General features: G+C 37.5%; 1 protein-coding gene across 1 annotated transcript; it reads left to right on the top strand.

Moving 5' to 3' along the window:
- The first annotated feature begins 967 nt into the window (after positions 1-967).
- On the top strand, positions 968-17,365 carry tbc1d2b (TBC1 domain family, member 2B). The gene is made up of 13 exons (XM_056740156.1): positions 968-1,363; positions 3,779-3,923; positions 5,673-5,838; positions 6,496-6,656; positions 7,388-7,614; positions 9,530-9,898; positions 11,131-11,241; positions 11,448-11,644; positions 13,368-13,862; positions 14,376-14,493; positions 14,861-15,046; positions 15,133-15,254; positions 15,374-17,365. Exons 1-13 carry the CDS (start codon positions 1,025-1,027, stop codon positions 15,567-15,569), a joined length of 2,832 nt encoding a protein of 943 aa, XP_056596134.1. The 5' UTR covers positions 968-1,024; the 3' UTR covers positions 15,570-17,365.
- Positions 17,366-17,426: the final 61 nt, after the last annotated feature.

The following is a 17,426-nucleotide window of genomic DNA, read 5'->3' as shown; positions in this document are numbered from 1 at the left end:
ACACTTCCTGAAACAAGGGTCACTTTCACTTTATGCATCAACTCAGTCATTTCTAATTTGATTCATTATTCATGTTTACAGTAATTCCTTTCGCTGAACTGGGAATCTGAGGTTTTATTGTGATCTTTGGCATCTTTGAGACCATACACTCTAAATAAATTGGTGCTATATAGCAATAAAAGTGGTTCCCCTATGATTACAAGTCAAGAATTTTTAGTGCTATTGCACAATTTTTGTTTAAACTGTAGGGAGATTTAATCTAAATGTTACCCTGAGGATGAATCATATTGCATTTAATACTTTCACCCCAATTTCACAAACCGAAAATATTTATAGTATTCATTAAATATATCATGTAAAATCAAATTTACCAGATTAAAAGCATACACATCAGAATCAGGCCCAATGATTAGAATGACGCAGTTGCGCCCCCTAGCGGTGCAAAACTCGTTCATTTAGACTGGGTTACCATCAGTTTGCTAGTTTACTAGTCATTTTGATCGGTTAACAGTAGCCAAGATGCAAGTATTTTTTCTTCAGTCTAATAACTTTATTTTGTAATATCTCTGGCAACTACATGTTCCTGTTTTAAGTCTTAGTGTGTCTTAAAAAACGGGTAAAATGGGACATTTTTGACAGTCATCTTAATGTCAAAATTCGTCCCAATGTACCAGAATTGACCCTATTATTTTTAATGTGGGATTTTTTTCATGTTATGATTTTGTTTTAAATACTCTGCTCAATCGTTTAATAGTTATTATTATTTGTTTGTTTAATTAAGCTACTTCATACATTCCCTTATACTACTGTGCATGTTTTTTCGCAGAAAATAAACAACACAAAATCTGAATGACAAAATCTTGTTGCTGGAGAATATATTTAATGTTTAACTTTACAACAACAAAAAATCACTACATTTCCCAACATGCCATTCGCCGCCGCACGAGGAATGGAAGTCATGTGTCGTCACGCGGATGGAAACTTTGTATCCGCCGTCAGGGAAGAGTGTGCGCCGCGGAGAAAGATGCATGAAGAGGATGACAGCGCTGCCAACTCCAGCAGGAATTCTCGGATACTGGCGGCCAGATCCCTGGACGTGGCTGACTGCGATGGCACGAAGGAGCAGGCAGCCAAATTACGCGGATACTTAAACAAACTGTCTGGGAAGGGGCCGCTTAGAGGGTTCAAGACGCGCTGGTTTGTGTACGACACTAGACAGTGTTACCTGTATTATTTCAAGACTCCCCAAGACGCCCTTCCGCTGGGGCACATTGAGATCGCAGATGCGTGTTTTACATATGATGTGGAGGCAGAAGAAGGGCTTTTTGAGATCCGCACCGAGGGGAAGGAGTTTCTGCTTAAGGTACATAAACACCTCATTGATCTCTGGCGTTACTAGCCTATCTGTCTTTGACAACAAGAATTAAACTCTTCATATAACTGTACTTGTTATTATTTATTAAAGCAAGTTTCTATTGCAACAAGGTAACGTCCTTCTATTCTCAAGCATATGTGCAGTCATTACTTCTATGTATTATTTAAGAGGTATTTGATTTTTAGGTTGTTAAACTACATGCTGTTTAAAGTTAAAATACTGTACAAACCACAACATTGCACATGCATTCTTTCCTAATGTGCATATGGAGGCCAATGTGAAGGACTGCATTTTAAATACAGCACACTGGATGTTGAACATTGACTTTGTTAACTGGTTACATCAGGATACAATACAATAACTAACTAACATGATCATCATTGTTGTGAACCTCCTGTCTCATGACTGGAGAATGTAGGACGGTGACACAAGATTCTTGTTGTAACTGAGCACTTTGCTACATCTGCAGATTGTGAATTAGGTTGTTTTGTCAACTTTTGTGCACCAGGCTTCTTCTTATTTGTTTCTGTTTAGTAATGCAAGTGGATATCAGTCTCTCGAATTCATTTTCAATGCTTTTGGAAAGTGTAATACACATTACACTCCGCCTCTTTGTTTTAGAGCCTGTAGTGGTTAGTTTTAGGGACCGTGTAACAATTCCTGACCTTCATGACAAAGTGAGTTAGCTTTTTGTAGTCAAACTGTTTGTGTTTGTTGCTCCTTTATGAGTTCGGTCAAAGGGAATGTCAATCGAAACATCTTCACGGAGAAAGAATTGACACATTTCCAGTGTTTCACAGGATTTTGACAGACTTGTGACATCACAACTATGCTAATTAGTTTAGCATAGCGTGATGTTTGCGTCGTGTTAGCACTTGATATCTTTTCTTCTACTCTCTGATCTTGTCACGTTATACTGTATTTTACAACTCAATGCCACCAGCAGTCACTTTAATTGCTGCTAAAATCCTGATTTGTAATCATCACAATACAGCACATCTCCATTAAAGAGCAGCTATATGCGGTTTGCCCTTTCTCCACAATGTGTATTATGAATGCTTCTTTGATTTTAAATGCAAGAGACAGTTAAATACACTACACGTAGCTAACTACACTCGCGGATGAGAGGCCGAGTGCTCGCACACACATGGAGCTCATCGGAAGAGAGTGCATGCGAACACGGAAGAGGAGGACGTGCACACGGCCACTCACACCAAACAAGTCAGGAAAGAGAGAAGACGTGGAAGCACAGTTCATCCACTAGTTAATCGATCACATATACATTCTTTATCCCGGATGGATAAAAAAATACAAAATGTGATGCCAAATATACCTGGGCGGACCACCCAAGTAAATGCATTGTTTCGGAAATGCTGAATTTGCAACATTTGTGTTCTTACTTAAAGTTAGGAGCAGTAATCCTGACTCAATATTGGTTCTGTCCAAGGTCCAAGGCTGCAGCTTGTCATACCTTATGTTAGAAAGTGAACAAAAGTCCGAACAATGTGTAATACGAATATGTGTAATGCTGTACAGCGGCTCCAAAAAGAATTTTGACAATTAAGTCATGCTTGAATTTGCGTTACATGACAAAATGTCATACAAGGTGGTATTTATTTTGAAGAAAAAATATTTTTTTATATATATATTGCACAGCATTAATACAAAAAGTGTTGGGTTTCAAATTTCAAAATAGAGGAATTGTTCAAAGTAAGTGTGTCATTGTCTCGACAAACAAAATTGACTAATAGAGTGTATTGGTAAAGAGTATTGCAAAATAGGACAAAGAAAAGATGCAGCTTGTGTTTATATTACTGCAAATGTTTGGTTTGCACATAAAAAATGGTTATTTTTATTGTCCAGATTATTTTTGAGGTTAGTTGACAGTATATCACTTGTGTCATTGTTTCATACAGATGCCACATATTATTTAAATTACATATATAACATTACAAATTATGTAAAGCCATTTAAGAGTAATGGCACTTCATTTTCGAGTGCCCTGGTGATATGATTTTTTTGATAAATTAAGAAATCCTGTATCCAAAGAGCACCGATTTTATACATTATTTTTGTTTTTTGACATACAGTGCTTTATCATTTATTGATTTAATTTGTACGCTGGTGGGAATTACTTTGTTAGCTGGTATCAATACCTCTCATCCACAAAACAACAATTTGTTTGTGCTCACAGCTCTTATGTTTTCGATTGAATTTTACAATGGCAGAGACACCCAAATCACTGAATCGTAAACTGGAACTGAGACCGAAACAAGCATGATGATCCTCAAAGGGGACAGTCACATTCACACCTGACCATCTTCCTCTCAACACAGCTGGCGTATCGTAACGCAAAAATAGAGGTTTGGTTTCACACTGTGTTTTCTCTCTTCGTGTACGCAGGCACCCAGCAGGCAGGTGATGCTTTACTGGCTGCAACAGTTACAACAGAAAAGATGGGAGTTCTGTAACATGCCCGGTCACAGGGACAGCTGGTGCTCTCCCGCCCCCTGTTATCCACACACGGGTCTCGTGGCCAAAGATGCAGGTGAGACCTGTTGGCCTTAACAGACTTTGTTTATAAACAAACTGTTAACCTGTAGTGTATGTGTGGCCTTTAGTCATGTGAGGTGGGTCAAAGGTCCTGCAGGCACATGGTTCCTATAAACATGTGATGCTGTTTCACAGTTGCACCACATTTCAGGTAGACTCAGATAGGCAAGGGTTCAACTTACAAGAAGCTATAATAAAAGAGTTTTGATCGTTTTTCAGTTTGTGTTATTTCATAGTTTTGATTCAGTTTGTAGAATTCACAACAGGAACGCATTAGTTGATTTGAATTTTTTTCTTGATTTTGTTAATATGAGGGATTGTGATTGTTTTTAGACTCATAGACATTTCATTGGTTTCTGTTTCTCGTATGAGAACGGCTACGAGTATTATTTTTGCAGTCAAAAAGACAGAAGCAAAACAAAGAAAGTCTGCTTCCTCCTTACTGTCACTCTGGCTTTTTCAATTTGCATAAACAAATGGCCTTCTGCATGGCAGTGTATTAGTCATTCAATTAAAGTAACCGGCAGTGTTGTTACTGACCTTTGTAACGTTAGTTGTTTGCATTTGCAATGTGATTTCATAAGAAACCAACGTTCACAGAGCTGCAAATGAGGATCACGAAACACATGGCAAAGTGGAGCTTTGAACTGTACACGTGTATTATTAGCTTAGTTTTTTGCCAAAACCCTTTTTAAGAGACAGTGGTTTTATTGTTAAGAGACCTCACCTGAGCACAGTATGAATTGGTTTATATGGTTAACTGAGTTTGTTTTTATTAAATATATTTCTGAGTATTACTTATTTTACTGCTATTGATTCACATCTATGAATTGAGCTGATTGCATTAAAGCTTTACATTTATGTGTATGTCCATTCCTTCCAAATAAGTGTTCAATAACTGTGCAATGGCAGAATAATACTTTTGGATCCCACTTTGCTAAAATAACAGGGTTGACAGTTTAGATTATGACATTATTAGCTTTGTATTTTCCCTGCTTATAACATTCCTCTGTTGCCTGATATCGATAAAAAAGAAGATAAAAATAGACCCAAACAGTTTGAAACAATAAATGAAACTTCTTTTATAAACTCTCCCTATTCTTCATAAACATTTACTCAGTAACTTTTTGTCAAAGTAACTGAGTGCAGCTGTGACAAAGTAGAGGAGATCTGGCCCTCCCGGCTGAGACTGGCTTCTCCTGAGTTTTTTTCTCTACATTTATTTATCTTTGGAGTTTGGGTTCCTCGCCACAGTGCATTGTTGTCTGGCTTGCTCACAGGGAGATTCCATTTATTAGATATTATTGACTACGTTGATCTTGCTTGTTCTATAAACAACATGCACTGTGCCGTGTTTTACATTTTCTGTGTTTTCTGTTTTTCTCCTGTAAAGCTGCTTTTAAACAGTCCATGTTGTGAAAAGTACATATAAATATCATGCAATTGTAATGAAGATATATTGTAAGGTGATAACTAGAGCGTTAAATACTTCTGCTTCTACGAAAAGCTAGTAAAATGACTGTAATAGGGTTGACATTTACCATAAATGCAACAAAAAAGGACTGTTGTTTTCCTGAACAGATAATGATGATTGTTAAATATTTGAAAGATAAATGTTATAAATGTACAGAATTACTTTTACATTATGTTAAAAGGAGGGAATGTAACAGGGTTGATTGAAAATGCACCTTTTGAAACCTGCATACTCACAGTTAAGATAACTTGTTGTGATTCTGTGTTTTAGAAGCAACATTTTTTGAGAAGCCAAACGAGACTATGGAAAGTGTCCGGAATGATTTTGCCTTGGAGTTGGACAGTGATGGACTGGTCGGGGTCCAGTCTGCTCGTGGCCCTGTTGCTCCGCCCACAGCAGCTTTTAACTCTCTCAGACACTGGGGCTCTGAGCTCAGGTACTGTAGAACCCTGCTGGACTCACACTGGCCTTGCGATACAGTTATGGTGTTAGTGGTGGTAATTTCCACATGTTTGGCTGTAAGTAGCCTCTTTTAAGCAACAACAATGTAAAAAAGTAGGCTACACCAATAAATGATCCTGTTTGTTTAATTCATTTTTGCTTAGTATTGATAATTTTAATAAGCAAAGTCTAACACCAAATTGTGTGAAAGAAATGCGTAGAAATGTTTACATTTCTAAATCGTCATATGACTAAATGTCTGTATGTTGTTTAGGCCTTTTTCTAACACTGAGAACGATCCTCTTCAAACTCTCCAGAAGACTTTGGACACATCTGTTTGGATGATGTCATTTGTTAGGCAGCCAAAGGGCTAAAATCTAGTTTTTTAGCAAAGCTAAACAAACCCAACTTGCTGGAAATGCTACAGCAGCTCAAAGTATGGTTTCAAGAGCCTGGGAATTGAAGTCTTTGACCCTGATGTGAATAAAATAAGACTATTAAATATCATATGGGCCACTAGCACATGTTGAAAGCAAGTCTAATGTAACACACATGCTGAACACGTTTTGATGAAGTCTCTGTATCAAGGTTTAAAAATGTTGAACCTCCTCAAAGTCCTCCTTTTTTCTCCATGTCTCTTACCCTGTTTCAGAAATAGCATGTCTCACCTTCGAGCCGGCCGGGGAGGAGAGAACAGACGCAGTGTTTTTTACACCGCCAACAGTGAGGAGTGGGAGTTGGTGGATTCTCCGGAGCACAAATCTCAATCTGACAACAGTCAGCGCAGGGAAAGTCCTTCACATAATCAGAGAAGTAAGAATATTCATCTGCTTTAATTTCCTGCGTCTTTATTTATTTTACAGACTTGTTTGCAGTTTTGATGGTTTGTGAGTTTTTTTCTGAAAAAGATGTTGTTTATGAGAAAGCAGTTGTTGGGTGGGTTTGTCAACACTGTTACACCATAACCAGGGGTGATTAAATGATGTGACAACACATTTTCTACTCATTTATATAATAATAAATAAATCAGCCCAAACAATAGGCCTATTTGATAACAATGAGACCTTAATAATTTGTCGCTTTACTTGCATACATAGGACAAACATAAAAATCTATCCATTAAAAATAACCATTTAAATATATTAAAAAAAATGTTGCAGGAAGCCATGATGAACCAACCCACTTTTTTAAATACTGCTGGTCCACGCTGAATACAGTTTATTTTACGTAAATTCTTTATTTTTGGTTTTATTTTTTTGATAAAAATATATATCCAAAAGTAGGGATAAGAAAAGGGTTAAAGTACCGGACCGATAAGCAGTATCAATAAGAGTAAAAATACCGTTAAAATCTTAACGATACCCATCCCTTGATATGAGTAGTCAAATATTTTAGATTTTTCCATAAATTATTTATCAGTTTATGTCAACAAAGAATTGTTTATTTATTTATTAGTTTTATTTCATATTAAGGCATGGGAAAATATTGCTACATATAGACACACATAGATGAATCGTATTAAACTCCCATCTGTATCTGTCCAGACTCCATTGGCTCAACATTCACGTTTGATTTCCGCAACCCCTCACGAATGAAGCGGCCCTTTCACATGGGCTCCGGGAAAGCCAGCCGCAGCGCGGAGAGCTCACCGGTTGAATGCAATGGAAACAAGACATCTGAACTTCAGCTCCGCATTCAAAGCCAACAAGAGGAGATCATCCGCTTGCAGGAGCAAGAGAACTGCCTCCAGGAGGAGCTCGCCAGTCAGAAGGTAAGATATGACTTTATTTCCTGAAGAATCAGATCGATAATGCTAAGAGAAAGAGCGTTGCTTTTGCATCACATTGGTTCAATTCTCACGGAACACACGTACTGATTAAATAAATAGCTTGAATGCACTTTAGGTTGATTTGCATAAAAGCTTCTGCCAAAAGCAAAAATAAAAACAGGGGCTTTTACTAAAAAGCTACTTAAAGGGATAGTTCCCCCAAAAATTAAAATCATCATTATTTCACCCTCATGTCATTACAAGCTTATGACTCTTCTGCAGAACACACAAATATATATTTTGAGGAACATTGGGAACCAAACATCAATGCTGCACTTAGACTTTCATTTGTGAACACAAGAACCTCTCAAAATAACTTGTTTTGTGTTCCACAGAAGAGAGAAAGTTTTACAAAATGAGGATAAATAAATGATGACAGAATATTAATTTTTGGCTATACTATTTTCCAATGCTGTAACATTTGTCAGCAGGGGCCCACCGCTGCCCATAACAGTGGTTTGTCAGAGGTATTTGTCATCAGTTCCTCTTTTGTTTCTAATAAATGTTCCGCATTTGTAAGTCCCTTTGAATATAAAAGTTGCTAAATGTTAATGGGACTTCCACTTGTTTGTTGATGAACATACTGATTGTGAATGTCGACAGTCTCTTCTTCTGTGTTCTTCTTCATTTAGGTTGTCAAAATAACAATAAGCTTTGATGCCATATGTCATTGTAACTTTAAATACATTGTGAGCGGTGCTCTGTGTGCTTTTCTGTAAAGGTTTCATAAGATCTAAAGCAGGCGTCTGAGAACCACAAAATCGGGTATTGTTTTTGTGCTGTTTGTGTGCAGATGAGAAGAGTTTCCCTTTAGCTCTGAGCTGTCCTTAACAACTTGAATAATTTGACCTATAACAATGAGTTTGTGTTTTGAAATTGATTAACACATGTACTCATTAGGATTTGCACAATTCCAAGCACTAAATTGCCTTTTTTATGACCATAACAGTTCATAACAGTACAATGCTGTTATGTCTCGTTGCTTTGTTAAATTAAAAATATTCATTTACACATTAAATACTGGTTAATAAGAACTAACCCAACTAGACTTGGTATTATAAGTTAAAGGGGTCATATGACACTGTTAAAATGAATATTATGGTTTGTAGTAGATGTAATGAAATGTGCACGATTGAAGGTTCAAAAACGCTGTATTTTCCACATACCGTGCATGTTTGTATCTCCTCTTTGCCACGCCTCTCTGAAACGCTCCGATTTTTTACAAAGCTCATTGCTCTGAAAAGCGAGGTGTGCTATGATTGGCCAGTTCACGAGTACGTAGTGATTGGTCAAATAATGCAAGCGTGTGACGGAAAAGTAACGCCTCTTACCATATTTGAAACAGCAGGTTCCAAATCAATTGTACTAACAGGTACGCCCACCTTACTTGCGTGTACATTTGGGCGCTCTTAGTCAACTCGTACCACAAACTGATGTAGATTTGTGGGGATGTGGTTACATGAGGCGTTTCAGGCAGGTCTGGGTGAACATTCGCTATTAGATGCATCTTTTGTTCCCGCACTTACATTTTTGCAATTTGATGTGTCTAATATATGCATGGGTAATTTATAACACACCAAAGACACAGAAAAACAAGTATAAGCTCCATATGACCCCTTTTACATTAAAGAGATGCGAATTATGCCCCATGCACCAATTGAAGATCTGAATTTCTGCATCTTGTACTAATGTATTACAGCAACCTTTGACCCTGAGAACCGACTTTAAAGATTGATCAATGAAACAAAGAAACCTGGGTTTGTTTGGCCCTGTCAGCTGATGTGTGTTTGAGTAGCATAAGTGATTAATGGGTCGCTGCAAAGGTTTGTGTTTCATATACCATTGTGTCCTCCTCCAGGAGCTGGTTCGTCTCCTCCAGCAAACGTTACGGAGCTCTCAATGCCAGTCAGGGAGCATGGGGCAAGACAATAATAACCAGAGCGAGGGGGCTAAAGCCCTGGGAGAGCGAGATGGAGAGATCAAGGATCTCTGCGGTCATATGGAGAGGCTGGCTTTGGAGAAGGAGAGTCTACAGAAGGAGCTGAAAGGGTTGAAGATTAAAGTGGGGGAGATAAACGAGCGGCTCGGCATGCTCATGGAGACCATTCAGGCAAAGGACGAAGTCATCATGAAACTTTCACAGCAGGACGACGAAGGTGGAAACCCGTCTGGGGAATGCAACTCGCCTGGTGCCAGCAGAGAGAAACAAGAGCTTGACATCCTGAAGGTAATACAAGAACCGGTTTTATCCTACACAACCTGCACTTCAGTAGCTGTTTCTGAGTGACATGTTTTTGAATATTTTGAATATGTGAACGGGGCGCTTATGGTGAAGTATTGGTTTTAGTTAAAGTTTGGTAACACTTTAAGCTTGTATTTGACTATAGAAGTCAGGTTTTTGTTCCTGTAGTTCGGTTGCTTAAGTATTGCATTAGCAGCACAAAGTTCACGGGTTTGAGTTTCATCATTACAATAAGTTACTATTTGTTAACAAATATATTAGCCAACATGAACTAACAATGGACAATGGAGTTTGTAAGAATTTTGCAGTAAAATATCCAAAAACCACTAGTCCAATTTTATATATTTACTAGAGTACTTACAATATCTCAAATGTTTCTAACTGCCTTTAAATCCTGAGAAAATCCCCATTCTAAACAGTGGACCGGGGCCGTTTAGCCGCCTGTCAATGGCGTCATATCCGCGTTACCACCTTTACTGACGTAGCAACCGCGTGAAACTCTCATAGACAGATGAGGAAGTTGTTTGTACCGTCTGTCTGTCTAGCATTATTGCAAATGATGTGGGCACGTTCAAAATAACTTTAACTATGATTGATTTGAACACTTAAAACTGAGCAGTGTTATCACACCAGCCAATTGGACAATTACTGTAACATCTATGACTAACAATTTAGTTTTAAACCTAACATTACTCGTGTCTAATTCATTATAATGAAATAAAATGATTTCACCAAACGCAACATTTATAAAACTTTATTACTTTATCTCTTCCGCTAACATGATTTCTCGTTCCCGTCTGATCGATGTATCAGTGGTGGAATTGAAGACAACATATCCCATCATTCCACGCTTCCACACAGCGTCATCAAGCTACGCAATTGTTGCTGTTTTTTGATCGTGCGCCCTCTAGCGGCGATTTCTACAAACTGTACCTTTAATGCACCATAAATTAAGATGAATAACTGTTGTCTATCTAATAAGTTTATAGTAGGTGTGTGTAATAGAACATTATATCATAACACAACATTCGAAACAATTGCAAAACTATTAAGTAAGGTTTCACTTTAGACCTCCAATACTTCGTTGATTCTCCAAAACATTTTTGTACAACTTATAAGACAGCAGATATTTTGTCTAAAAATAATATATAGAGGTTCAGCCTTATTTGGTCACATGCTTTGTGGTGCCTCAACTTTTTCTTTTAACATTTTTCCAGGACAGTCTCCAAGGCTACAAATCCCAGAATAACTTCCTGAACAAAGAAATCCTGGAGTTGACAGTCTTGCGACGAAACGCTGAAGCTAGAGAGAAGATTCTAGAAGTGAAGGTCTGTGTGTGTTTGTATACAACAGTCTTAAATTCTCCTGATGGAAGTACAGCGGTGACACCTGCTCATTGCATGCAGAGCATTCTGGATGTTGTGTTTGCAGATTCTTTTTTATTATGTGCCATGGTAGCATTTCCTTTTCCCAGAATTATTTTGTCCTGTTGATATTTGATGTGGTTTCATTTTGTATATCTCTGTTGTTATAGTATACGAGTTTGGTGGCCAAGTTGTGTCAGGTGGAGAGTAAGTACCTGGTTCTACTGCAGGAAGTGAAGTCTCCTGTTTGCTCCGGGTCAGAACCGAGTCATAGTGGTGATGTCATCTCTCGCCTACTGGAAGAAGCACTGCAGGTGGAGAGTGCAGATCAACAGGAGCACACCATCCTCAAACCCAATGCCGTCAGGTATCACAGTCCTTTTTGAACATGTCAGGAGCTTAAAAAACCCCATGCTGGGAAAAGCTTTATGTAAGATAAATTGTGTACATTGATATATGGTTTGGTTCAGGAAAGGTTGACATATATACATATATATATGAACTTGTGAAGTTCAGACTGGATTGGGCGGTCAGACAGCAGCCCCACTCACAACATCCTTAAACATCATACAGTGGTCGCGTGCACACAGTTTTTCTGGAAGAAAGACCGATACGATACAAAATCTTCACTTGTACAGTAAAGTGTGGATGGCCTCTAAGTTCTTTGTTATGCATAACACAAAAGAAGATATTTGAAAGAATTTGAGAAACTAACCAGTTCTGGAGCAGCATTGAGTACCATATTTGATATTTTTCCTACTATGGTAGTGGCCCAGAACTGTTTGGTTATGACCCTTTGAAAGATACAGTTTCCAAAACATGTTTAGTTATGTTTATAATTTGAAATACATTGTCTAGATCAACAAGGGAATTCCATGGTTCTGCATGCAGTAAAACCACCTGAACGTCCATTCTCGTATTTTGTCCCTATAGTACTTTTTGTTACGTTATCAAATGATAATTCTATGAAACTGGAATGAATTTACTGTACCGTGGTATTTACTGTATGTGGTACTTCAGTGTACTTTCAAAAATATAATTATTGGTGCATGTCTAAAAAAGCATGATCGAATTCATGTATCATGTGCCATTGAATGCTTCAGTCTGATTGGTTGACAAACATTCTTTTGGTATGCATTAACTTTCAGTAAATCCAGGTCTGCTGACCGCATTACTGTTCAATATCACCTCGCCAGGTTTAAACAATAGAAGATTATAGTGTAGCCTACAGGCCATCACCTCAAACATCACCCTGTTCTTGATCTGGCGTTTATAATTTCAACCTTAGCAGTTTCGTTTCGATAAACAAAGCATTTCAAAAACAAGAAATGTACCAAAATCGAATAAATAAAATAACTAAATAGAAAAACAAAATGCATGAATAAAAACTGATAGCCGACTGGTTTGTTTTCCTCCTCATTCTGCTTATAACTGGTAACAAATATATTTTGATAGCCCTACTCTTTCAAAAGTTTGCTTGATATTTTTTACTGCTGATGAATGACAATATGAGGAATAAATTATTTATTATCACTGGCTGCGGTCTCTCGCCCTCTAACGGACGCTTGAAATGAGATCTGCAAGAAAGTATTCCTACCATCAACAGACCATCCCATGTCAAACGTTTAAACGAAACATTGAAGAATGTCCTGTGGTGTGGTAACCGTGGTATAAGCAGAATAATCGACTTCGTTCAACTATTCGAAAGTTGCGCTTCGCATCATGGCCGCATTTGTTTCATTACATACACAAACAATTTTAGTGTCTCAAAACCATGAAACATTTATTGACTTGAGACTTTTCATATAGTAAGTAAGTCAATTTATTAATAAAGCACATTTAAATTCAGCCTTACACGAACCAAAGTGCTGTACAAATCCAACAGTTAATCCAACAACTTCTAAAATCCCATAAACAGAGAAAGCAAAACAATTTTTATATATATATTGAACCAATTTAATAAAGCCAGAGAGTATTCATGTGTCTTAAATATGGATTTAAAAATAAAAACTGAATGATGATAAATGATCTAATAAAGTTCTTCGAAAACCATGCAACCAATAATAAAGTTTTGTCTTTTTATCATTTAGCGAGTACGACATTTATGGCTTCAAGACGGTCCCAGAAGAGGAAGATGACGAGGAAAAACTTGAAGCTAAAAAGAGAGCACTGGACCTAAGGTCCTTCTCTCTAGGGGACCAGGAGACATCGGTTCGAGTGAAGTGGGACAACTACCTGGCCATCACCATGAACAGAGAGATGGTTCGATCTCCAGACCTGAAGGCGCTGATGCGAAGCGGCGTGCCTCATATCCACCGATCCAAGGTGTGGACCTGGTGCGTAAACTTCCACGTGAAGAAGATGCGTGACAGCCAGCCGAAGGATTATTATCACAACCTTCTGAGCATGGCGAATGATAAACCCAACCCGGCCTGCAAGCAGATCGAACTCGACCTCTTGCGTACGCTTCCTAATAATAAGCATTACGCCTCCCCTGACTTGGAGGGAATCCAGAAACTCAGAAACGTCCTGGTGGCTTTTTCCTGGAGGAATCCAGACATTGGATACTGCCAAGGCCTCAACAGGTAGTAGATCCAAACTATTTCAGTCCATTCGCTTACTGCACCTTTATAGTTCACCCAAAAACTAAAAATCTGTCATCATTTACTCAACCTCAGATTGTCCAAACGTGTCAAAATTTCCTCATTCTGCTTAACACAATGGAAATTATTTGGAAGAATTTTAGTAACCAAACAGATCTCATCCCCCAGTGACCCTCGTATTTATTTTCCCTACTATTGCAATACATGGTGGATGAGATCTGTTTGGCAACTGACATTTTTCCAAATATCTTTCATTGTGTTTAGCAGAACAAGTACATTTATACAGGTTTGGAAGAACATGAGGGTGAGTAAATGATGACAGAATTTTCATTTTTTGGTGAACTGTCCCTTTAAGTGACACAACAGTTTACTGGGTTCATCTCTTAATCTCATTTTTAAAGAAATGTCATTTCTGATATTTTTCACCAAAAACTAAACGTTATCAGCATCTTGTGTCCAGATCTGATTTGTTTGGGTTCTTATTCACTATTTCAGACTGGCAGCCATTACACTTCTGTACTTGGATCAAGAAGAAGCTTTCTGGTGTCTCGTCGCCATTGTGGAGGTTTTCATGCCACGCGACTACTACACCAAAACACTGCTGGGCTCACAGGTACTGTCACAAGCTTGACTTCTTCCTCACAGTCTAAAATTCCCCCAAAAAACACTGGCACTGTTTTTTTAAATGGGAACCGAGCATAAGTCATTGTTAGCTGGGCATAACTCACAAGCATCAAGCTAACCACACATTTTTCTATTCTGTCATCATTTACACATGTTTCTTGTTTTCAGATAAAGTTGCCACATGTTTGGCCTTATATAACCTTAGATCGTAGTTAACCACCAATAAATTGCTTTTTAACTGAGACCATATTATTGGCATGCTGCTAGTTCTGACTTATTCATTGCTATCATGTGGTTGTAGTCAACAGCTAAGGTCTTCGATGAAAGAAAACATCTTGTGTTGTTTCTGGGTGCAGGTAGATCAGCGTGTGTTTAAGGACCTAATGAACGAGAAGTTACCCAGACTTCATGCTCATTTTGAGCATTATAAAGTGGATTTCTCTCTCATCACCTTTAACTGGTTCCTGGTGGTGTTTGTGGACAGCGTGGTCAGTGACATTCTTTTTAAGATCTGGGACGCTTTTCTTTATGAAGGACCCAAGGTATGGAAAATTAAACTCTACTTATAATGTTGACATTTATCCATGTATTATCACTTGTTTTGACCCTGACCTCTTTATTTTGACAGATAATATTCAGATTTGCTCTTGCACTCTTCAAGTACAAAGAAGAGGAATTTTTAAAGCTCCAGGATCAAATGACTATTTTTAAGTACCTCCGCTACTTCACGCATTCCATTTTGGATGCAAGGTGCGAGCTTTTTTACTTACTTTTGTAATGTTAAAGGAACAGTTCATCCATAAACGAAAATTTGCTCATCATTTACTAACCCTCTTTTTAAACCTGTATGATCTTTGTGTTCCTCACAGGAGGTTGATGAGCATCGCCTTTGTGGACATGAATCCCTTCCCACTGCGACAGATCCAGAATCGGCGTACATTCCACCTGGAGAAAGTTCGTCTGGAACTCACTGAGCTGGAAGCCATCCGCCAGACCTTCCTGCGGGAGAGAGACAGGACACTGGACGGCCGAACGCTCATAAGTGACGACGAGGAAGACAACTAAACCACATCCAATAAGGGACCTGCACAACTGGTGAACCAATCAGAGAGTGCCTTATACTTTTCCATGTTCAGATTTTATAGTAAATCAACATCGATAATATATTTGATGTATGACAGCTCTTCAAAATGTGACTTTCAGGGACAATAGAACAGTATTGTTGTTTATTCGTCAATCTGTATCATCCTTTTATATTGTTTTGAACTGCCTTACCAATATTTCATCTATTAGTACATATTGACTAAAAGCAGTATTATGGTAACTGAAGTAATTGCATTGAGCCAGTAAAGATTCTGCTGGTGTGGTTCGGAGAAGTTTCTAAATTTGTAGACTTTTACAATATGCTGGACAAAATAGAATGGTCAACAATCCTGCACACAAACATTTTCCTCTTTCAACACGTCACGCTTTAAATTCCTACCATTGTTTGTTAACATACTTTCTTACATAAATTTTTGCAATTCAACTGGTAATTCAACATGTTTACAAGGCCGGTCGACTTTCTATACATTTGGTAGTTTTATTAAAATCATTTTATTTGTCATTTTTACGCACAAATTCTCAAAGAAGAAAAATAGAAATGATTCTTGAGAACTTCCCGTTGACGTTGGATGTGATTAAAAATGACAATTGAACAGGTTTTACAAGCATCGGTATTTTTCTGTATTTTCTATATTTAGATTCTTTAAGAACAATGCTCATGTGCTGTTGAATTGCAAACTGCGTCGAGGTATAATGCTTAGTTTCTATATTCTAAAATTAAAATCTTTCATAATAGTTTATATATACACAACAGACGCTTCTCAAAATGAACATGATGATTTGGAAAATATTTAGCATTCCGAGGGTGTGAAAGTTGTTTGTTTGAGGGTGTTAAGCATTTTGTGTTTTATGTTCCATGTGTTACATTTTCTTGAGGGCCCAATTGATGAGGGATTGTTGATTTCAGTATCGATTATACTTTTGTACTTTGTTTGTCTTTTTATGTTGTATTTTGCATGTTTTGAAGACATTTACTATTGTTATACATGCGTATGCTTGGAAAGACTTTATTCTTCTTCTATATGTCTTTTTACCTGTTGTAATCTATTCATACACATAGGGTAACAGTTTTTGTATTGGACTAAAGGCACAATTTTTTCCTGAATTTTATGTTTTCACTTTATCAAGTATATTTTTTGAGACTCGCTCATAAGACTCTGAACGATATACAAATGAATGGTTAAACAGATTTTCTTTTCGATTAGTGTGAGAGCTGGTCTCTTATCATTTTTTGTCATGTAGGTTTACTCGCACACCTTTCAAAGATTGAAAGAATTACGAATGAATTATTATAAGCCCAGCTAAACCGAACGTGCATTCATACTATTTGACACATTTGAGTCTCAGCACATCTCCACCATTTATTGTATAAGCCATATATTCCTTTTAGCTGTTAATGTTTGTCCTATAGCACAGATTGTTTTCAATTTGTTTCTTGCTGTTGTTCAATGCAATGCATTGCCCAGATCTATATCTAACACATTGCTGTGCACAAATTACATACAAATTTTTCAATGTTGCTGAAACGTTTACTTTCCATGTATCGATACACAACAAATGTTTTATGAATGGAGTATTTCAAATATTGACACTTTGTATGCTTTGAAAAGTTATTAGTTAGTCTCTACATGAATAATACTTGAGTTACAAGGGATGCATAAAAACAAATCATGCTACAGAACAATAAGGCTGTGTGGGGCCTTCTCTTTATTCCTTTCTGTTTTGTAAAGCTTTTGTAATTAAAAGATTAAATCATCCATTTTGCAAGGTGTCTTTTTATGTCCCGAGATACATATGAACTGCAATGGACATCGGAGA

Source organism: Triplophysa dalaica, chromosome 24, assembly GCF_015846415.1.
Source record: "Triplophysa dalaica isolate WHDGS20190420 chromosome 24, ASM1584641v1, whole genome shotgun sequence".
Lineage (NCBI taxonomy): Eukaryota > Metazoa > Chordata > Actinopteri > Cypriniformes > Nemacheilidae > Triplophysa > Triplophysa dalaica.
This window is presented reverse-complemented; position numbering and strand designations above follow the sequence as displayed.